The following is a 22,200-nucleotide window of genomic DNA, read 5'->3' on the forward strand; positions in this document are numbered from 1 at the left end:
AATTTCTATGCACTCTTCTTCTTTTGTCCCCGCTAAAATTGAAATTGAATTAAATTAAAGTAAAGTTGGACTCACCAAAATTCGACCAGTTGTTGTTTGACCCGAGATAAGCTCTCCAGCCCAGTCTTTTGCTTCTGTCATAAATGTTCCCTCGAACTCTTGTTTGTTGCGTGACGCCTTCTGCTCCTTTTGCTTGGGATCGTTGGGTCCCAGGTCCGGCTCCTTGCGGCAGCAGATGAATGCAAACGCTCGCCATAATAACACAATGAGCAGGCCAGCAAGGAATGTGAATATGCTGGATAGCAGAAAACACCAATATTTGCGAACTTTGAGACAATCATCGGCATCGAATGGTGAATCTGTTGGATCATCGGCCAATGATTCGACAGTGCTCTGATCACACCCCGACATCCCCTGCAAGAGTGTGCAATAAATATTGATATGAGTATTGGGAAGCGACTAGCACAATCCACAAGTTAATAACTAATTAGCTATTAAGTATCCATGAACATGTTTGCAACTATTAGCGATAACATGAATAACTAAAGACACATTTGACAACATTTTGAGCACAAGGCGGCATCCATTTATTAAAATATATACTATATGATACATATGTATGTATATACTATATATGCATAGCTATGTGTATGTTTTCATTTATTACACATACGTCACGTTTGACATTTAGAAAATCGACCACATTTTGGTTGTTTTTTGTTTTTTTCATATTTTTTTGGCTCAAGTTTGCATGGCGAAGCGCATAAATGTAAACAAAAATAAAGTACAGAGAGTGTCGGACATGAAATGCACGAAAATGATAGAAAAATATATAAAAATAAGTAGCTGACACATCACGGGATAATTGCTTACATTTGTCAATTCACTGATATTTGTGCCGATCAAACCGCTTGCCATTGCAAATAGCTTACATTGCTGCGGCTCACTGCTAGATATTTGTATTTGAATGTATATATATGTATATATATATATTAATATATACACACACTATAGAGATAGATATGTACAATTGTGTGTAGTGATGTTGTGATTATGCTTTTTGGCCAAGAGAGACTCGCTGGGCTTTCAAGTGCATATAGGCCCCTGGCAACTTTGGACATGGCCAAGTGGCCAATGACGCCACCAAAGAGCCAAAAGACGCGACACCGAAAAACGGAACGGATCGCCACACAAAAACTTGGCACGCCTTTAAAAATAGCAACAAACAAATCTTTTCTTTTATTTTTAAAGTGATCTCGCAATGTACGCGAGGCGACGCGACGCGACTCGACGCGACACACACGCACAACGCTGAACGCTGAACACTGAACACTGAACGCTGCTCGCCACAGAACGCGGCTACAATTTGCTCGAGTTGTCACACTTCAGCCATGCGACATTTGCAGCATACGACGGAGAAACACGAATTTCTAATTTCTGAATGGGAATGCCACACCAGGCCAAACTCCACTACAAACTCTATGGGTGTGTGTGAGTGTAATTTGCCTTTTCTATTTTCGAATTTTGCACGCTTTTCAATAACGGGGCCAACGCACTCAATGAATCACTGCGTATGCTACGTATATATATACGCATGCAATAAATGTATGTATGTATGTATTATAGATACATCTGCATTTGACACACACGAACTCGCGCACACACACACACACACACACGAGCGCGCACACACAGCACCGCAGAGCACACGCAAAGACCACAAAGTCAGTCAAGCAAAAGAAGGAGGCGAACCGAGCGAACAGCCCAAACGCCGCTCACCAACTGAAAATGAACAGGCCATTACGAATGTTGCGGTGAGGAGCCTTAGCTATTCAGCAATTCAGATACTCAGCTACTCAGCTACTCAGCCACGCAGCTACTCAGCTAGTCGGCTGCTCAGCTAGCCAACGTGCTATCTCCTGACGTGGACTGGCTCTCTGTCTGGTTGACCGCGAAAACTGACATCGCAGGCGACACACTTGAATTTAATTAAAAGGCAAAGAAAAAATACAAGAATATCCAACAGCTATGCCAATCACAATTGCATACTCTTTCCCCATCAACAAGCAATGCTTATTTGGGGTTAACAACAATTCATTTAAATTTCTTTGAAGAGCTGCAAGATACAAATATTATTTGGATAAGTTTTTTTTTTTTTTTAAATAACCAAGCCAAAAAATATATTTTTCTAATATTTTAATTCTATTTGACTCTATCTATCTATATATTTCTTGGACTATCTAAAAGTGTAACATAAAATAGGAAAAAGGGAAAATACAAATATATTTATATCTTTTTTTTTTTAGTTTTTAGGCTTAAACTTCTTTATCTTAAAATTTTTTAAATATTTTATTGTCATTAATTTTTTATTTTATTAATATTATTATTATTTTTACTTTATTTTTATTTTTATTTTTTTTTCTTTTTTTATTTATATTTATTGCAATTGACAAAACTAATAAAATAAAATAAAATAAAATAAAATGTAAACACTTTTTGAACTAAAATACATTTTTATCTTATGATTATTTTTCTTCTGTTGCATAGATTTTAAAGAAATTTAATTTCCTATATCATTTCCTATATCATTGAATTAAAGTTTATAAGAAAATATGTATGACCACTTGAAGGGTATTTGCAAGTTTGTATAATAAAGCCTGGGTATATGTGTTGATGTGTGGGTGAGCTGCCAACAATGAATTGTTATTACAACAAGAACAACAGCAGCAGCAGGGCAAATATAAATATATAAATTATGAGTTTCTCTATTTTTCTTCTGCCCAGTGCCATTCTAAGCACACAGACACACACACAAATACAAGTACACGAAACACTCACACTTTTTGCATTCCATCTCTCATTCGCGTTCGCTCTCTCTCTCTCTCTCTCTCTCTCTCTCACTCCCTATCTGACCTGTCGCCCCATTGTGACTCCCAGCAGCAATCGAGGAACCGACAGGTTAACTCAGCCCAGTCACGCCATGTTGCCAGTAAGCTGTCGTTTCATAATTTACGCGTTTTGTTTGCTATTTCCTGCGGGGATAGACCAACAAAGAACCCCAAGCCCCACGCCCCAGACCGCCCCCGACATGCAAACAAGCTGGCCCAGTTAACTATGCCTCCGTCTTAACTATGCGTTTCCACTAGCCATAATTGCTCATCATCATCAGCCGGGCCGGGCCGAGACGAGCCGGGGCAGCAGCGTTTATTTTTAATACCGTATACCCATTGAGAGTGCTTAATAAGCGGCAATATGCCTGTGTACGAAAGTATGCAACAGAAGAAGGCTAACCACGGCTATAACAATACATCAAAGGAAATACTTTCCATGAGTGATTCTTTCTTAATTTCCTTTTTACTTTAATTTTGCCTACGTTGCATCGCATTCTTCCTAGTATAGTACGGATACGTTTACTTGGTATCCTCTAGTCGAGCAAGGCCTTGTTTACAGTCATAGTTCTCCTCATATACGACACTTGCGGCGTTTCAAATTATTGGCTCATTGCATTTGGCCAATTATAAAAGTCTTTCAATTCGCGTACTTATGTGAGTATTTTTGAAACTATCTATAGCTAACCTTGAAATGCGAAATGCATGGAATAATGTTAAGCGCAAGTGCACGATGATGACGTATACCCATTAATTATTCTATATGGAGTCAATCTAATTGTATCGGTGCCCCACTACAAAAATACCCGGAACAATTTTCTGAGCTCCATGTGTAATCTCATACATGAAAAATTACTAGATAAACAATATACATAATGATATTTTGAGCATTATAATGACAACCCGATAAATACATATATCAATGTTTATTGTGACATTTTACAAAATGTGTAAGGTATCCAAATTGCTACGATTTAAAAATGTTTAAGTGCATCGATTTTTATCGATAACTAACTAAATAATTGAAACAATTCAACTACTTATTTTATGCAGAGTCAAGCCTATGTCTGCATTTGTAAGAGACAAACTACAACTGGCACGTCTCTCTCCTTCCCTATATTTCCTTCCATACACTTTCACAAAGGCATGATACCCTATTTTCCCATTTTCAGTGACTTCAGGGTATAAGAAGAACGTTCAGTTCATTTTAATTGATAATTGATATGCGAAATATGCTGATAAGGCGAAGTGAACGTCAATTAGTCAGAAAATCGTATTAGAATCTAATGAGATGCTTGAATTTACTGAAATTGTTCCAATGTGACCCATTAATAAGTAAACCATTCTAAAAATCAACTCTGCACTTGTTTTCTTTGAGCATTCGAGCTGTCTGTATTGTATATATGTCAATTTATTTGTTTATGAAATCAATCAAATTGGATTATTGCACTACTGACATTTATAATCTATATAGAGCACGTCTCTTCTGATAATGATTCGCTGCAAAGCGTATTTTCCACTGAGTAGTCGATAGACTGTAAATAAATATTGTTTTTGGCATACAGACGTCTCCCAAATTCGAATTGACCCATTGGAACAAATGTAATTTTAAGCACATACATATGTATATGCTATAGATATAGTAGAGACATATTTTATATTGCAAACATTCGACACACAGCTTGTAAATATTTATGCACGATTCATTAAGTTTAAGGAAAAAGTAAACAACCCAAATGTACCGATTCACTACACTAGTTAACAAATGTTGGTAACATTCAGTGATATAGAATAGTAGCTCTGATATGTCTTGAGAACAGCAACACCAGCAGCAAATTTGCTTTTGGGAGCATGATAATTATATCGTTGATTTAAATTGCTTACTTTATAAATATCTTGTAAATATTATACTAGCCATTATTCGTCATTCAAATATCTAAATATTTACTAAAGAGCTCCCATACACCCACTCTTTCCCGATGTCATACGCACCATACATCTTTCTCTTTCACTCACTACACTTTAGATAGCATATCCCTTTCTCCTTGTGAAAAATAACAAATTTTAATTTTTCTATGAGTTTCAGATGCAATCACAGTACAAGGATAAACATTTTTTGAAATGCAATATTGTAATTAAAATTCTATAAAATAAATTATCTTGACGTTGCTGCATCTCGCATGGCCTCGAATAACATATTCTAGATCGCTGAATGATTTTCGGTTACCACAAACTTGTTGACCTGTGTTATTGTTACTCAGAATGTTGTTGAAAATTGTTGGTCTAGCTTGGAATTTGTGTCAAAGTGCCTTTGCTGGACTTAAGAGCTGTACACAGACTATAGAAATGACCCGCTGCTACTAATAATCTAGTCGGAGGGCGTTTAGATAGCGACGCGATATAAATTATGGCAGAAGTCTGAGCCGAAAGCGACAATCAAATGGATGAAGTCACTCAACGACCAAGTGGCAATAATTTACATTGCGAACTATTGATTTTGGGGCGTGGAGGTGGGTAGATAACTTGACGCATGTCCGTCAAATTGTGGAAAGCCAAGAACTGTGAAGAACTCAGATAGAGACAGCAGAGCTGACACGACAGCCAGACTAAGGCAAATGCCAAGCGACAAGCGACAACCGACAAGCAGCGAGCAGCAATCAGCCAGTTGACAAATACCCTTCGACTTTTTGAGCAATTTATGGGTCGCACTTGGCCCGCTGATTGTGGCCACTGATTGCTGACCGCTGCTGGCGTCGCGACATTACCAAGGCCGAAGGGCTTAGGGGACTGCCCGCCGAGCACTGCACGTTGAGCGTTGCTTTGTCTGCTTTTGGTTTCATTTTTTGTGCCACATTTGCAAAGGTCACGCAAGCTGGTGCAGACGTATAGAAGTACTCCGCCATACAAATGCATAAAAGAGGACACAAACATACGCAGATATACATATGACATTCACGAGTATAGTTCAGTTAATTCAGCTACTTGAGAACGATAGTCGTTTACGATTCTTATTAGTCAGTCATTAAGTAGCTCAACGACTCATGATCGATAACTGAACTGTTCGGAAGTGCATATCGTTCACAAGTAGCTGGGCAAATAATAACAAACATCGCGATGCATCGCTTTTGATCATCTAAAGAAAATAAAATATCGAAACTAGACAAATTAGTTTATGGCCGATTAAACTAGTTCAATTACATTTATTCTATACGACATGGAATTTCTCTAATTTACATGCTAAACTTTTATATACATATACTGAGATGATTCATAGATCGCAACCAGATATGAAAATGATTAATGTCTAATTAATCCAAAAGAAAGCCGCCATTGATTTGCTTTAATGAGAGATGACCACAACATGATTGATTAACAGTTTTTTTTGGTGGCACTGATTGTTGCACATCTATAGCCAGCTTGAAAGTACACTTGAGCATTAACGGTAGCTATCCTAGCTCTGGTATTGGTGAAACGAAAGTGTGAGTTTTACCTTTGGCGAGATGGGCGGATAAAACGGTGGCAGTTCATGACAATTTGGACACCAGCTGGCCATATTAGCTGTTTCGGTATCGTTTTTGTTTTCGTTTTCGGTATCTGGTTGGATTTTGTATTCTCTTTTGCAATTAGAGCCAAATTAGGAGCCGCAATCGATATGGTTGTGTCCCGTCTCATATTCGCTTCTTGAAATTGTGTGCGTCAGTATATATGTGGGAGAGTGTGTTTGTATCTTTGTATATATATTTATAGAGGGGCGGGGTTAAGTTCGATTCCACCATATCTCTACTCACCTAGTACAGGCTAAACCACCGAGGCAGGGCTCCAGGGCTGCCAACATTCACACGCTCAAATCGCACATCAACGTGTAGACGATTTGTTCCAGTTGTAATTGTTGTTGTTGTTGATTGAATACAAATTATATTGTTGTGTGTTGTTTATTTATTTATTGTTGCCGTAGAAATAATCTTATAGCTGTGTTGTTTTGCTTTTTTTTTCGATTTCTATACCATTATTTTCGGGCTATTATATAATCGAATTATTAATTTTAATTGGTAATATTCTATATAAATATTATATTTTTAAATTGTTTTCGAATACCGTTATTAGTTTCATTGTGCGTTTGCTTGTATTAGTTTTGATCTAAAGGCTTGCTATGATTTGAGAAAAATAATTAAATTGATTAATTTTATTGAATTATTGTTGAACTTCACTCTCACTTTGCACACATTGAATTATTTTTACTTGTTATTCTGAATTGATCATATTATAATAAATTTATTTATATGTTATTCCCGTTATTCGCAATTAGTGGCAGAATATTCGTAGTTTTTCGACTTTTTCCGGACAAATGACTCTAACTGCATAGTTAGTATAGGAAAAATGAAAATGCGGCCTGATAAATAAATAAATAAAGACGCGAAGCAACGTTTAAAGCAGAAACAGCAGCTGAGCGTCGATTTTTAGGACTCGCAGGCGTTGCTCTCTGTGCCTCTCTCTCCCTCTCTGCTCTCACGCATTCTACCTTTGCCTGTCTCACTCTCACTCTCACTGTCACTCTCACGCTCACTTTGTGATTGGGGCGCATGTGCTTTGGGCGTATTCCGAACGAGTGTGAAAGCTTTTTCTTTCGAGTTGAACGCACAAATTAATTTCTGTTAAGCATACGCAATGTCTGCCACAGGCATTAAATTATATTGAATATTTCCTTTTGTTTAAGTTGATTTTGAATCGTTAGGCCTGCATTTTTTAAATGCCGTAAATTATTTACAACTTCCTGCAGCTGGGCTGCATGGACAGCTCCGCCAATTGGCTGCGTAGGAATGCGAACCGTGCGCGTGGAGCGTGTACGAGGCAATGAACGATTCCAAGAGTTGCTGCAGCCTGTCGTTGAAACGGAAACACACTGCCCTAGTTTTTAGTTGTGCTCCTCGACACATATATACATACATACACACATACATGCAAGCACATGCACGTATACATAGTAACATGCACACACATGTAGAGCACCAGCCGCACAGCTCAAATATGCACTTAACAAGAGTTGCCATGTTTATTATAACTATGCACACAGTTAAAACACGTTAATTTGCTTCAACTACTGTATTAAAACGAGCACAACCAGTGTTGCCACTGTGCTGCCACTGCGTTGCTAAAAGGTAAACAGACCGACCATCCGACAGAACGAGAAACCGACTGCCTGCCTTGGCTGGCTGTGCGCACATTGAACTCGTTTGGAATTGGGCTTAATTTCCTTGTAGGTATCTGCTGCAGCATACACATATACACAAACACGCACATACACACACCCGGACATCAGAAATGTACATGTTCGGGCACTGACTGACTGACACACATATACCAATAAACGCGCACAACGGGCGCCAACACCAACAACTACGACGTCGACGTCGACGTTGACGACGACGACGACAACGAACGCGAATACGACGACGACGAATAGGAAACAACAAAAATAACATTGACGATGACAACGAAGCGTGGCTAGAACGGGGCCAGGAGCTCGTTCGGCGACGGCGACGGCAACGGCAACGGTAACAGCAACAACAACGGCAATAGCAACAACAATCTGATACACGATACCCCACTGTACCAAATCTCCGGCTGCCCATCGACTTTATCATCGTGTCCTTTCGCTTGGCGTTGTCGTTGGCGTTGCGTTGTCGTTCTGTTCGTCGTCGTTAAAAACTGTTTTGTGCTCGTTTTGTGCGATTCAGCATGAAACTGGCGCACAGTGCGTGTATCGCGTATGTGCACGTGTGTATACGTGTGCTCTTGTGTGTGCACCTCTGTGTGAGTAGGCGAATGAATATTTCTAGCCATGCGTGTGTGCGGACCTCCTCTTCTTTTAAATAGAAGCCCCCAGCAACGCCAGAATAAACAGAAAAAGTTGCCGTGAAGATTCCAATTTTCTTTTGCCGAGCCATAGTTCCTTGAGATTTCTTTTTTTTTTTTCAGTTGATTTAACACTACATATATCTCTTGCTTTGTATTTCATTATTTCGCTAAATCATATTTCCGAATTGTTTGTCCAAAAATATGTTTAAATATTTTGCATTTATACAACAATTATTTCACTTTCAATTATTCAATTCTTTAAGCGGCCATAATACACGAATATATCATATGGAATATACGTATATCTTTTCTTAATTTGACATACGCAGTTAGAAAATTTTTCACTCTCACAGTATTTGTGTGTATGTATGCGCGTATACAGTGTATATATATAAGTAAATATATTGTATATAAAATATATATGAAATATACAATATAATAGGTACACTTGTATTTAATTTATATAATATATATGTGCACATACTTATATATCAATGTGTGTGTATGTGTGTACATATATTTAATGAGGAACTTTTTTCCATTACTTTTCACACAGGCACACGACGCGCACAGGCCTAGCACCAACCTTTCTTGTCAGCAGCGGATACAATTCTGCGCGCTGTGAACTTAAATGACTCTTGGCTCTGTACAGCCGAAGCTCGCCTTTGAGCTTTTTCGGAATGCTAGGGGCCTGGCATGACAGGCGAAGCTTGTAATTCATTAAAACTGGCGCCAAAACTGCAACGAGAAGCCAAGAGTAACATGTGTGTGTGTCTGTGTTTCTTTGTATATGTTTGAGTGTTGCTTATTTAGTGATCCGTTCACGTGGCGTATGGAATACAAGAATTAATTTCGTATTGCATAACGCTGTGCCAAAGAGTGTTTTTATTTGTAGCATACTTTTAGGTATTAACCTTTTTGAATTTTACGTATTTTTTTCTTATAATTTTTTTTTTAACTTTTATTAAACCATACGAGGCACTTCACTGCTCTTCATTCATTCATTTCTTAGTTGAGGTATTCGTGTTTTTTTTTTTTATATATTAACTGTCGTGTGGAATGAACCAGTAGTAGGTTGAGAGGCTGCGAACTCTTAGTTACTGCAGCCCTGAGCTAAAAACGATTATTGGGCCATCGATTTTAAAATTCGATAATCAAAACAGTCGGGACGTGACTTCTGAAAAATAGGTTGCTCCGATTTGGCAATCAAACACAAATTTCTTACATTAGGTAACAGAAAGAACAAGGAGAAGTTCACCAGCTACACTATGACCACAGCCGTGCTCGGTGCCGGCCTTAGTGGGCTATCAGCAGGCTATTACCTGTTGCGACGTTTCGGCAAACCTTTGACCATTTACGAGGCATCTCCACGCGTCGGCGGCTGGATACGCACGGAAGGCCACAAGGATCGGGGCTTCCTGTTCGAAGGAGGACCGCGAACAATACGCCCCAAAGGCGTAGCGGGTGCCAACACACTCGAGCTGATAGAAGAACTCGAGCTGCCCATTCATCCCATTCCCAGCTCCCATGTGGCTGCAAAGAATCGCATGCTCTATGCTAAAGGACAAGTGTGCATGCTTCCAAACAGTCCTAAGGGCCTAATCCGCACAGTTCCACCCTTTACGAAGCCTCTGTATAGAGCTCTGCTCCACGACTTGTTCACGGGCAGCACTCTGGCCAAGAACGAGGACGAATCCATTTACAGCTTTACCAAAAGGCGATTTGGCAAGGAAATTGCCGACTATGCCATCAGCCCGATGATCTGTGGCATTTGTGCCGGCGACGCTCACGAAATCAGCGTGCGATTCCTAATGGAGACTCTCTTTGAGAACGAGCAGAAGTACGGCGGAGTGCTGAAGGGTGCATTCTACGCCCGTTTCAAGGACAAAGTGGACGAGAACAAAACGGGTTTATTTGCCAAGGGCGAGCCCCAGTTGTTCAAGCAGGCCACCAAGGAGAAGTGGGCCATGTATGGCGTCGAGGACGGCCTGGAACAGCTGCCCCGTGCCATGCGCAAATATTTAGGTGAACACGACGTGAATGTGCAGTTGAGCAGCAAGTGCTCCAATCTAACCTTTAGCAGCGACGGCGCACGGATTAGCCTGCGCGACGCCGAGGTGCCGGTGAGACACGTTATAAGCGCTCTGCCAGCACACCAATTGGCGTCGGTGGTGAGAGCGCAGCATCCATCCCTGGCCGCTCAACTGCTGGAAATACCCTATGTGGACGTGGTGGTGGTCAACATCCAGTACAATAGCGACCAACTGCTGAAGCACAACGGCTTCGGCCTGCTAGTGCCACCTGTCGAGAAGTTGCCCATACTCGGGGTGATTTTCGACAGCTGCTGCTTCGACATGGCGGGCAACACGATCCTCACCGTTATGATGGGCGGTCGCTGGTTCGACCAGTGGTTCGGCAACCAGCCGAGTCAGAAGAAGCTCCGCGACATAGCCCACCAGCACGTCCGTCAGATCCTGCAGATCAAGGAGGAGCCCATGTTCAGCCGAGTGCACATACTCCACAAATGCATTCCCCAGTACACAGTGGGGCACAAGAGACGCGTAGAGAACATAAGGAAGTACATCAAGGACTATAAACTGCCTTTATCCCTGTGTGGCGCAGCCTACGATGGCGTGGGCATCAACGATGTCATCTTGTCTGCGCGCAGACAGGTGGAGGAACTGCCATCACCGTCGGAACCTTGAACTGAAATTCGCATATTTCCATTCAATAATTATTCTTTGTATATATTTGCAATTGTAACTGTGATTTGACTGATTTTCTCTATGCACATAAACTTCCCAAAATTCCCCGTCTACGATAGCCGTTTACTTGCCAAAGCCACCCAAACAGGGCGGACTCTTCTCCGGCTCCTGCTCGGGCTCCCATTGCTTCGGTGTTTTCGCCTCGATCGAGAGCGCATGCATAAACTCGAACCCAGCTTCCTTTAGCGCCGTCTTTATTGTGTCATTCACCAGTCGATGGCGCTGCAAGGAGAACGAAAATTAGTTCTGCTTCATCTCAAGTGCCCTTCCTGGTCCTCAGCTCACCTTTATCAGCGTCAAATCATTGAACTTCTCGGAGACAATGAGCACCCGAAAATGTGACTCCGCCTGCTTCGGCGTGTTGTGCATCGGCGATTCATTGCTCACATCCAAAAATATCGGCTTCAGCTGCTCTGTTAGCGCTTTCCTCATCGCCGTTTCTATGGGCGGATATTGCGGCTCTTGAGACTGTGACATGTTTGCTTGTAGGCTCCTATTAGCTACTACGCTACTTCCACTAAGTAGTTGATTCACTTTTTGCGCTGAAATTCGAACGGACTGGCGCAACGTTAAGCCGAACATGTTTCTAAATTCTCGCACAGCTGTTGCACAATTACATAAACAAAATGCTATGCGACCTACACGAAAGCAGAAATGAACCAGTTCGGCTCAGTTCATGATATCTGCACGTTAATTTGAAACAAATGAACCGACAGGAATCTTACATCTAAAAAAAAATACTAAATAACTTTAGTGAATCCGCTGTGACATTTGAAACAAATATGCAAATACTTAACTAAATACAATTTTAGCCATAAAAACAGATTTTCAATTTACCATTTATTCAATTATATAGAGACAGGACTCATGCATGTATTGCTTGTAACACATTTTTTTGCAGGCATTTTTCGAATTTTAAAAACAATTCGAATTCCTATGCACTTGTTTAATTGAGCATAAGCGTAAACAAATACATTCAACAATGCATAAAGCCATAGAAAAATATGCCTATACCTAAAACAAACGATGCGCGGCCATAACCAATCATATCATATCCATCATATTATCGCATTTTTCTATTCTTGAGTATACGTTTGTTGATCCACATCAATAGTCGACCAGCTTCTTAAGCTTGGGTGGCGCCGATATGACCACTCGTCCTCGATTTCCGCTGCCAGAGCCACTGCCACTGCCATGAGCCTGAGCCTCCTCTCGAGCACTGTGCGTACGTTCGTAGTGCTGCTGCCTGTATCGTTCGCGGTCACGAGCTCTCTCCAGGCTGTGCTCCCGCTGGCGGCGTCTTCGTGACTGGGACTGGCTGCGTCGACTTCGGGAGTGTCTGCGCTCTCGACTGCCGCTGCGTCGACGACTGTGAGACCTGCGCTTACGCTCGATCGGCCGACTGTTGCTTCGTCTACTACGAGAGCGCGATCGTTGTCTTCGGCTCCGACTGGGACTGCGGGATCTGCGTTTTCTCTGCACACGACTAGTGCTGCGTCGACTTCGGGAACGTGATCTATGTCTCTTAGTTCGACTGTGACTGCCGCTGCGTGATCTGCTGCGACGGGCGGATGCTTTGGTAGTGCGCGCTGGAGCTTCTGAGTCCACCGAATCAACGTCGCTGTCGGAGAGCTTGCCGCTGGACGGCGTTCCGTACTTGTGGCGCAACTCTCGCCGCCTGTGAATAAAGAGATGTGAGAGGGCTTCACTAAAGCCACCCACAACTGATTACTCACCTGCGCCGCAGCTTGAGCGCCAGCTCACGCATCTCGTCCTCGCGCTCCTGCTGCAGTTGTCGCTCCCTCTCCGTCTTCTCGATCTCTGCTCGCTTATCGGCCTTATCTGGAATTGGAAATGGAACGATGTAGTACTTGCTCCTCGATGGCCATTCTATTTATCTTTGAACTTCACACTACACTCTCGCCGGCTTACATTGCCTGTTCAGCAGGTTTTGCATTTTGCGCTTAAGCCGCTCTCGCAAATTGGGTCGTCCACTGCCGCTCGCCTGTCCAGAGCCCTGTAAAAGTCACCAACCACATCATTTAATATAATCATAAGGCCAAAACAGAATGGTGAAGTTGGAGTCAGTTCTGGTATCAGTCGAAAGTGTCGTTGCGTAAAAACTTGCCAACAATTAAGCAAAAACTTGATTTCAAAAATTAAAATTTCCTTTTGCCTTTTAGGACAGATTTCAAATAACTTAAATATTTCAAATTGATTTAGAGCAAAGAAATCGGAAGGCGAAGATGAAAGCTAAATACAATGCGAGTATGAAAAGGGATCCATTATAATTATTATTACTAATAATAATGCTTGTATCATTCAAATTTGTAAGTTCTAAGCGATAACGGAAAGAAAGAAAACCTGGTACCCGATCATACCAATAGAACAGAACATTTCGGCAAATTATAATTTTCAGATATAAAAAACCCTAACTAAACGCTTCCTTTTGAAAAAATTATAATCTAATTATTTCAATAATATAAGATAAATAAATAATTTTTTGAAGTTTTTACAAAATAAATTTGGTAAGTCTAAACTCTCTATCTTTCTGACTTTTAGTGCGGATGAACATACGGACAGTCGGACACTTAAATATAGCTATGTCTATCTCTCGGATATGTTTTTTAAGAAGACATTCGAGTACGTTATGGTATATATATATATACTATAATGTATTCATATTTGGTTGGTGTCTGACTTGGATTCACATTGTTTGGTTTGGATTTTTTGAGGTAGAGGCGTGAAATTTTGTGGTGTACTCCAGTTATTTGAGGCAATGAGACACTTTGGTTTTGCTTACTGACTTTGGTTTCGGTAGCAGAACTATATTTGCCTGTTTGATTACCCGTGCTGGATGACGACATCAATGGCTGTGAGCGTTCCGAGCTGAAAGAGATAGATATTATAAACATACATATATTTAGTATGTCAAAATAGTGAATGATCTAAGACAAAAATGTATATTGGAATGAAAACTGATAAGGCTTCTTTGGTTGCTCAACATTACCACACGTGCTGCCCTCACTTACGCAGTATCCACATCCAATTCGTCAGAGTCATCGCGGTCTCTGCCGCGCAGAGATTTGCCTGGCTGTTTGCTCTCATCTTCCTCCGCATCGCTGGGATCACTACTCTCCGCTGACGAGGAGGACGTATCGTTGCCGCGCTTCCGTCCGTAGTAGCGCTTCAAGGGCGGCGGTGGTGGCTCTGTCACTTGGGGCACCACCGGCGTAGCCTTAATCACAGCCGGTGCAGTTGTCGTCATGCTGAGCACGCGCGAGGACAACGGATAGCTGATCATGGGCACGGCGGACACCGTCTGCTCCGCCGGCTTTGTCAGCAGCTGCTTGAGCGGCACACTCGCCGCTGTTGCCAATATGGTGCTGGCCGTCGTCGTCGTTGTTGTTGTGCTGAGGCAAATAGTCTGTGTTTTCTGTGTTGCTGGTGGCGTTGCAGCCTTCTTAACACATGAATGCGCTCGACTGAGTCGGCTGGCTCGTGAGTGGGAGCGGGAGCGACGCCTCCTCGACTTCGTGTAGGAGCTAGCACTGGAGCTGCCAGAGGAATAGGAATAGCGTTTGCGCGATCGTCTATAGCTCGGGCTGCGTGAGCGCTCCCAGGACTTTGATCTAGTGCGAGACTGGGAACGCGATCTGGAGTAGTAGCGCCGTCGTCTCCGGCTCCGTGTGCGGCTGCGTCGGTGATAGCTGCGACGGCGACTGCGCCGGCGACTTGGACTGCGGGAGGTGCTATGCGAGCGCCGTCGTCCACTGCGCTTAGCCGACTCATTCATGAGCTTCAGTTTATCAAGGTTGTCTTTGACCTTTTGTGCGTATGACACTGAAGTAGCTGCAGATGCTGCTCCGCTGCTGGCATTAATGCAGGACTCGCCCAAGGTCTGACCAGGCTTGGTCAAGTTGATAGTGATCTTTGAGTGCGGTTGCATCTCGTCTTCGCCACCGAATGAGGTAATATAGGTAATCTTTTCGCCACCGCCCTCGGCTGGTGACGGCGACCGCGACTCCGAATCCTCGTCCTTATCCTTGTTTTTGCTCTGGTCCTCCTTGGCCGCATAGCTGGGAGGGCTGAATGGACGATTTGCGATGCGTCGCTCCTTTTGTGCTCGTCGCTCTCGGCGTGACTTGCGGCCACTTAATAACATCTTCTCCTGCTCCTCCTCGCGCGCAATGCGCAGCGCATCCGCTTCGTCTGCATCTTTAGTTAGATGAGAGAAAAAATCGTTGCTTTTCATGCCGTAGTTACGCCCGCAAGCATTTAGTTCGTGTGCCTGAGCCGTATCCAGTTTGCCAATGTCTATCGAGACATCCATGTCGATATCGGAGTCAGATTCATCAGAGTTTTCAGCCTTTTCGCCCGAAGGAACAACTGCGCCGCTGCTGCTGCTGCTCGCCGGCTGCACCGATCCAAAGGGCTGTGGGCCGATTGCGATCGAAGGCAAATCCCCGACATCATCATACGAGTACCCAATAGTGGCTCCGCCGGTGCTCTTCTGTTTCTTCTTTCCCAAATTTCGCTCCGCCTCAAGCTGCGCGTTTGCTCCGTACTGCTCCTCCAAATACAACTGATGTAGGAATTTGTCTTCGCTCACATTGAGGAAATCATTTTGGGCCAAAATGCGATAGCGTTCATAGTTCAATTGGCGTTCCTCCGCCGTCAACTCCGAATCGTCTTCGCCCTGCTCATTGCTGCTCTTTGGCACGGGCGCAATGTAGTCCAGATGTGCACGGACATCAAAGCGATCGATAAGATTGTCCTGATGTCCCTGCCAGGGCACACTGAAAGGACAGAACAAGGATCAAATTAGATATCGCACATTGATTGGCTTGCCATGATTGGAAGATAAACTGTATTCAATATCACTTGCATGATTGCGTCGCCGTCACCGGCGGCCGCTACGGCTGGATCTAGATAAATTTTGCAGCGTCTGCCATGCAATTGCAGAAACTGCGTGGGGTCCGCTTGGATCTTATCATAGAAGTATTGTCTACGCTCGGCACGCTTGCGGTAGTCCACGATGAGGCCCCGTATCCGGCGTTCCTGTTTTCGAGCTTCGTGCCACATAATTTTCCATCAATTAGGCAATGACAACTTTTTCACAGAGTTCACACACGCTCGCTCGGCCGGCAAAATTCGTCTATTTTTTAGTGACTCGTTTCCATTGGCTCTCCGTGTGACAGCGCCAGTGCTGTAAAGCGCCTGCAAACGACGCCCTGAATCGGAACTTGTTCCGCTCACTTCAGATCCGCTATGTAGCAGGCCAAGATGCATAATTCAAACTAATTGGGGTTAATTTAAGAAAAGATCCCACTGCAAAAAGATTAGATGCTAAAGAAAAAGTCATGGTATGCCTTTGTCCATCTCCTGGTCAGCCCAAGCAGCCGGCTATCGCCTCAGGCCTGCAACTGCGCATGCGCATCACATATGGAGATGGGGTGGAAACGGATATAAAAGAGTTTCATAAATAACAGGCAAAACTGGAATGAGCCACAACACAACAATTGTCAAACGCTGCTGCCTCAGCCGCCGCCGACGTCGTCTCAACTTTTTGCGGCATCGATTTTAAGGGCATATTCACATCATTTAGCCAAGTACTAAGAACTAGCGCAACCAGTTTGCTGATCCCGTTTATTGTCTAATGTCTGGTAGACGTTATTATTTCGGAGCTGAGAAACGTTACAATTCCTCCATCGAGGGCGAGAAGGTCTGTCAGGAGGATGGGCCTTTGTACCCTTGCGACAAGAACAACAATAACCACAGCGGCAATGACGATACGCACAATGAGCCGGACGCCGACAAGGACGACGACTCTGAGTTCCTGCAAGATGTGCCATACTCGTCCAGCAGCATCGACCGCAGCTCAGTTGGCTCCATACCCTGGGCCGATGATGCCATCAAGAAGAACAAACAGGATTGGGAGCGCGTCGATCGAATGTTAAGTGGCGAGGAGCCATTGCCAGAGCTGGAGCCAGAGCTGCGCAACGAGATCCTCGATTGGCAACGTAAATTTCCAAGCTTACTAACCCGCAAAGCGCAGCCTCTGAAGCAGCAAAGTGTGGACAGCAGTCGCCACAACGCGCTACCAGATGAAGCCGGCGAGATCGATTCCATATCAGATCTTAGTCTCAACTCTCTGGACGAGTACGACGAGAGGGATGAGGACGACGACGACGAAGACGACGGATTCCTCACGCCGACAGCAGCGAGACTTCGCCAGCGCCAGCACGAAGAGCCCCATCACATGGCATCCAGCCGCACCTATCTGCCTTCTGCCCAAAAACTTGTGGCCATGCTCGATAGGGATTTGCACATCACATCCGTGGCGGTCAAGCTGCGGAAGCGGGCGCACGCCCAGCAGCCGCCCGCCCCAGTCACCCCACAGTCGGCAACCGTGGCCCGCTCTCGCCTGCGGATGCCGCCCATCCTGAATGTGCTGGACTCGAATCGACGATTTCGCGGGCTCCTTAATAATCGAAGCTTTGTGCAGCTGACGCAGGTGCAGCACCAGCAACAGCTGCACCAACCCAAATCAGCGGCCCTGACTTATGCTAGCAGTGCAGAGCGACGGCAACTGGCGGGCGTCAGATCGGCCTGGAATATGCCCATGGCAGCCAGCCGTTTTCTGAACAACAGGCATGCCATTGTGTTGCCCTCACTGAACCGCCACAGAGACTTTAGCACGACTGCCACCTCCAGCCAGAGCATATCCAGTCGAGGGGCCACGCACAACAGAATCGCCGTAGACAACAATGCCAAGGGCAGGGAGTACGACATGCACCATTCGCGTCAGTATGGCATGTCGCTGGACCAAGTCACAACCAACTCAAACACCCCCTCAACTGGTCGGTCGATCTCCGCGGCCATTCATCATCCTCGATCGGAGTTTAACACTAGTAGTGCCTTCTATATACCGTACAGTGCCTCAAAATTCAAAGCCTTTAAGTAGCCAAATCCGATATTGTATACAACAACCGTTAGCAATAAAGTTTGGCCTGACTCAGGCATCTATGTAAACGCGCAAGGGTTGAGAAATAAGGAATAGGGATTCAAGAATAATAATGGTAAATCATCCTCGATTTTGACGAGTACGATTATGGCAAGCTCGACTATCTATAATTATGAGTTATTAAACATTTTGAACTGATCTTGTTTTAAATATTCTAGACAGCATTTTGATATGATATACATTCTTAACACATTATCTCTGCTAAATATTTGTTTCCTAAAAATACATTTTATTATAAAAACTCTAGAAATTATTACAGTTTAATATAGTTTACTATAGGCGCTAGTTGTTATGCCAAAACTCTTGTTTGATCATGCATAACAATGAAAGCTGCTTCAATTCACAGACTCATGTTGTCCAGACGCAGTCGACCATCGTTTTCCGTAAGGTATAGCATGTCTGCTAAGCACTGCTCTGTGATCAGCTCCTCCACGCGATCATTCATCTAGTAAGAGGGAAAGGAAGAGATATCATATTATAAGTAAAACTATGTATGGCTTCTTGCAATCTATCCATTTGCGCATCCTCATTCCTTATTCCGTTCGAGCAACTTACGCCTTTTGCTTTGCGGTTAGCCAACACCTCTGGATACTTGAAAGCCGGGCCAAAGTTCACGCTGACTGTAGCGCTCTTGTGTATCGAAATGGCCGGAAAGTAGCTGCCCATGTAGATGTCCTCGAATGCGACTCCCTGCGACTGGCCATTCTTGAAGAACTCGATGCGACTGCCTTGCAGGATCTGCAGATTCTTCAGGGTCTCAGTAATTTTGTCCTTGTCCTCGTAGTACAAATGGGACTTGAACTTCACCAGAGGCTGGAACGAAACGAGAAGTTTCATTAAAGAAGTTTCCGGCAATCGATCAATTCACAGATAAACCCACGCGGTCTTTGAATGTGTTGGGCAGATAGTCTATCTCTGGCAACTCGGGCAGGTCGATGAGCAAGCCAAGTGTGTCGCCTTCGCCGTAAGCTTCGCTGTAGTGCTTGCCGTGGCTCTCAGTGAACCTTGTGCCCTTGCGCGACCGCCACGAATAGCCGAACTTGTCGTAGCCCAGCGGCGCCTGCAGATTCCCGTACTCTCGACCCCAGCCAACGCGCGTGGCAGCGCCCTCGGGCATCTCCTCAATGGTGATCTCATAGTACCAGCAGCCACGGTTCACAGCTGAAAGCAAAACAATTCGGATTCCAATTTCAATTCGAAATAACATGATAAGAGCGACTGACAGTGTGTCGCGCGCACTTGCGAATAACCTCGCTCTCCAGTTACTGCCAGACGATCTTCGCTGATCTTCAGCTGGGGTGCTCGATCGTGCAGTGCCAGCAGCACGGATTGCGGCACCAGTGTGCGATAGAGCCAACCAGGTATGGGCTTGCCGGCCCAGTCCGAGCTCTCGTCGAACTCCTGGCGGAATGGGGCATGCGGATCCGGCTCCGCAAGTATGTAACGATATCCGTCCTTGTTAAATGGATGCTCGAGCGGATAGCCGTGCGGAGGTAGCTTTACATTGGCCGTAATATCCGAGCTGGGGCGACCCTTTTTGCCCGTTGGACCCGCATCGGTGCCAGGAAATTTGCGTTTCTGTCTGTTGTTCTTAGCAAGCGTCGCTGCAATATGATACAAGAGAAAAGTTTATAAGAAGCCGTACGTGACTTGGGGCGTGTAATGCGAAAAAGGCAATTTGAATTGCGATATGCAAACAACAAAATGCTGTGTGCTGGAAATCTGACGACGGTGAAAAAGTCTCCCAACTCACAATCTTCTTCGCTGCTGGCAAACGACGCGGCGCTCAGTGTTGACGTCATCGCAAGGACAACTTATCGCCTTAATTGCGATGTGCTTTTAATCAATTGACACACGAACACCTAACGAGCCACGGAACAATAAAATAGAACGCAGCTATTTATTATATTCATGAAATTGGGTTCAATGAGTGTTGCCGACCATCCCTCTCTATCTATCTCTCTCTCTCTCTCTCTCGCCTTCAGTCTTGGTGGGTGTCAGTTGTGATTGTTTGTTTATTTTATGTTCTTCTAGTTTTTCTGTTTTGTGGGCGTACATATGTGAAGCGAGAGACGACGAACAAGAAATAAGAAAATGCCGCGAAACGTAATTACGATCAGCTTTCGCTTCCACTGAATGGCGAAAAGCACGGCGAGAGCGAAAAGTGTGAGCAATCGAGAAACACAAAAAAAGAGAGAATACAAAATAGACACTGCCACCCGAAGTGCGGTCGCGTTCCACGGTGCCGCCACCGCTTGAAACAATAAATTAACCAAAACAAGCAAATTAAAATGCTTGCTGCTCTCTGGGCGGACCTGCTTGAATTCAAGTGAATGAGATAACGTATACGCACACACACATGCATACACATACACAAACGGTAAACACATGCTGGCTTCGTTTACTTTGTTTGGAAGAGCTTTCAAAACAGAATGCGATAAAAACATCGCTCATTGTGTTTGCATGAATTTGCATCAACTTTTGCAACACTCTAATCACACTGTGCGGTGTCAGCTGTAACGAATGGCAGGCAAAACAAAAATGAGCGCAACTAACGGCAAGCAAAACACCGAATCTTACATACTCTATACGACAAACAAATATATTTTATGAAATGAAGGGAAATAAAATCTAAATAATATAAATAAAATAAGTGGATATAAAAAACTATCAAATCTTACCTTGTATATAGCCGTCCTCTGTGAGACGCAAGGCGCCAGTTTTGCTCATAATCTCATAGTTCGGTTTGATGAGACGCAAGTCCTGGTGGAACAATCCATACATAGCTCCCTGGTCCCCATGCTCCTCGTAGACAAATAAATTGTTTATGTCCTTAACCAGGGAGCGCTGCACGTTCGCGTACCAGGTCTGGGTCAGACGACGAGGCATCGTTGTCATTGCTTCCCAGAACTGTTCAATATAAGGTATGATCTCCTTGTCCTTGTTAAACTGTATTTGAGACCTGCCCTCGCGCAGAGCCGCCTGCTGCATATTGGCAATGGCACATTGAAACATCTGAGTCATGGCTAAAGGCAAGGCAAGTACACAAAATAAAGAATTGGGTCAGCGCGACTTGATGTCTAGCGGCACTTACTCGCTTGGTTCTTGCGAAAGCTCTCCAGGCCTGTGGCCGAACAGTTTTTGCACACAAATATGTAGTTTGTGATGAAAGGCAAGAGCTTGCCCTTTCCCAGCTGATAGGTAATGCAGGTCTCATGAATCCAGCGCGAGCATGTTGCGCATAGCAGTTCGATCACATTCAGGTTGCGCTCCTTGCCACTAGAAATGCAGAACGTAAACAATCATTATTGTGCTTATCAAAGCAAATATATGGTCACATGCGCCCACCAGTAACAAACGCCGGCTGCCGCCTGCCTGTCTCCGCTTTCTGCAGTGACTCCGGCAGCAGCGGAAGCGCGATGGTCTTGCAATTGCATTTTCTCATCCTCCATGTTGAAGCCGAGCTCTGGGTTGGTTTCAGTGGGTGAGCTGCTCTCCATTACGCACTCGTCCATGTTAAATAATAGTATCTAGTTGGATTTTTTATTCACAAAATATGTAAACAAATGAATGCGGCTAGCAGAATGAATTGCCAAAGCGGCGGCGATTTATCGAAACTCGATCTATGGGCATAAAGTGTGGTCACCCTAACTGTTAATTTAAC

General features: G+C 44.0%; 6 protein-coding genes across 56 annotated transcripts in view; 2 read left to right on the forward strand and 4 right to left on the reverse strand.

Moving 5' to 3' along the window:
- The window catches only part of slo (calcium-activated potassium channel slo), a 57,210-nt gene extending 47,830 nt beyond the window's left edge, over positions 1-9,380 (reverse strand). For 32 of the 50 annotated variants that reach the window (XR_016197640.1, XM_089265387.1, XM_089265369.1 and 29 more), the window contains exons 1-4: positions 9,290-9,380; positions 6,677-7,036; positions 6,379-6,568; positions 76-414 (exon numbers count right to left, since the gene is read on the reverse strand). Coding sequence is in view for 49 of the 50 variants with exons in the window: in XM_089265387.1 (XP_089121513.1) it covers positions 76-414; positions 6,379-6,441 (402 nt within the window). In the remaining variant the exon portion in view is untranslated. Of the gene's footprint in view, positions 1-75; positions 415-873; positions 1,831-6,378; positions 6,616-6,676; positions 7,037-7,398; positions 7,756-9,228 lie in introns of those variants that run through there. The other 18 variants (XM_030386712.2, XM_030386709.2, XM_030386708.2 and 15 more) reach the window with 12 other exon arrangements.
- A 501-nt stretch (positions 9,381-9,881) lies between these two features.
- Positions 9,882-11,562, forward strand: Ppox (protoporphyrinogen oxidase). The gene has a single exon (XM_030386746.2). The coding sequence runs from the start codon at positions 10,013-10,015 to the stop codon at positions 11,447-11,449; it is 1,437 nt and encodes a 478-aa protein (XP_030242606.1). The 5' UTR covers positions 9,882-10,012; the 3' UTR covers positions 11,450-11,562.
- LOC115563554 (bolA-like protein DDB_G0274169) lies at positions 11,465-12,256 on the reverse strand. The gene is made up of 2 exons (XM_030386755.2): positions 11,795-12,256; positions 11,465-11,731 (listed from the first exon to the last, which is right to left on the reverse strand). The coding sequence occupies exons 1-2, from the start codon at positions 12,089-12,091 to the stop codon at positions 11,573-11,575; spliced, it is 456 nt and encodes a 151-aa protein (XP_030242615.1). The 5' UTR covers positions 12,092-12,256; the 3' UTR covers positions 11,465-11,572.
- Positions 12,257-12,332: 76 nt separating this feature from the next.
- On the reverse strand, positions 12,333-16,738 carry LOC108660384 (uncharacterized). Its single transcript, XM_030386725.2, has 6 exons — positions 16,398-16,738; positions 14,542-16,308; positions 14,317-14,398; positions 13,442-13,526; positions 13,246-13,351; positions 12,333-13,187 (listed from the first exon to the last, which is right to left on the reverse strand). The coding sequence occupies exons 1-6, from the start codon at positions 16,592-16,594 to the stop codon at positions 12,617-12,619; spliced, it is 2,808 nt and encodes a 935-aa protein (XP_030242585.1). The 5' UTR covers positions 16,595-16,738; the 3' UTR covers positions 12,333-12,616.
- A 98-nt stretch (positions 16,739-16,836) lies between these two features.
- On the forward strand, positions 16,837-18,544 carry LOC108653581 (uncharacterized). The gene has a single exon (XM_018104245.3). The coding sequence runs from the start codon at positions 17,169-17,171 to the stop codon at positions 18,474-18,476; it is 1,308 nt and encodes a 435-aa protein (XP_017959734.3). The 5' UTR covers positions 16,837-17,168; the 3' UTR covers positions 18,477-18,544.
- Positions 18,545-18,744: 200 nt separating this feature from the next.
- Positions 18,745-22,197, reverse strand: ash2 (Set1/Ash2 histone methyltransferase complex subunit ash2). 2 transcript variants are annotated; one of them, XM_030386741.2, is made up of 7 exons: positions 21,885-22,197; positions 21,631-21,815; positions 21,218-21,562; positions 19,760-20,140; positions 19,417-19,697; positions 19,092-19,349; positions 18,745-18,981 (listed from the first exon to the last, which is right to left on the reverse strand). In XM_030386741.2, the coding sequence occupies exons 1-7, from the start codon at positions 22,049-22,051 to the stop codon at positions 18,877-18,879; spliced, it is 1,722 nt and encodes a 573-aa protein (XP_030242601.1). In that variant the 5' UTR covers positions 22,052-22,197; the 3' UTR covers positions 18,745-18,876. The 2 variants fall into 2 exon arrangements, with proteins under 2 accessions (XP_030242601.1, XP_030242602.1); XM_030386742.2 differs by lacking the exons at positions 21,218-21,562; positions 21,631-21,815; positions 21,885-22,197 and adding an exon at positions 20,290-20,873.
- Positions 22,198-22,200: the final 3 nt, after the last annotated feature.

Source organism: Drosophila navojoa, chromosome 2 (assembly GCF_054131105.1).
Source record: "Drosophila navojoa isolate 15081-1374.11 chromosome 2, UAZ_NAV_1.0, whole genome shotgun sequence".
NCBI classification, from domain to species: Eukaryota; Metazoa; Arthropoda; class Insecta; order Diptera; family Drosophilidae; genus Drosophila; species Drosophila navojoa.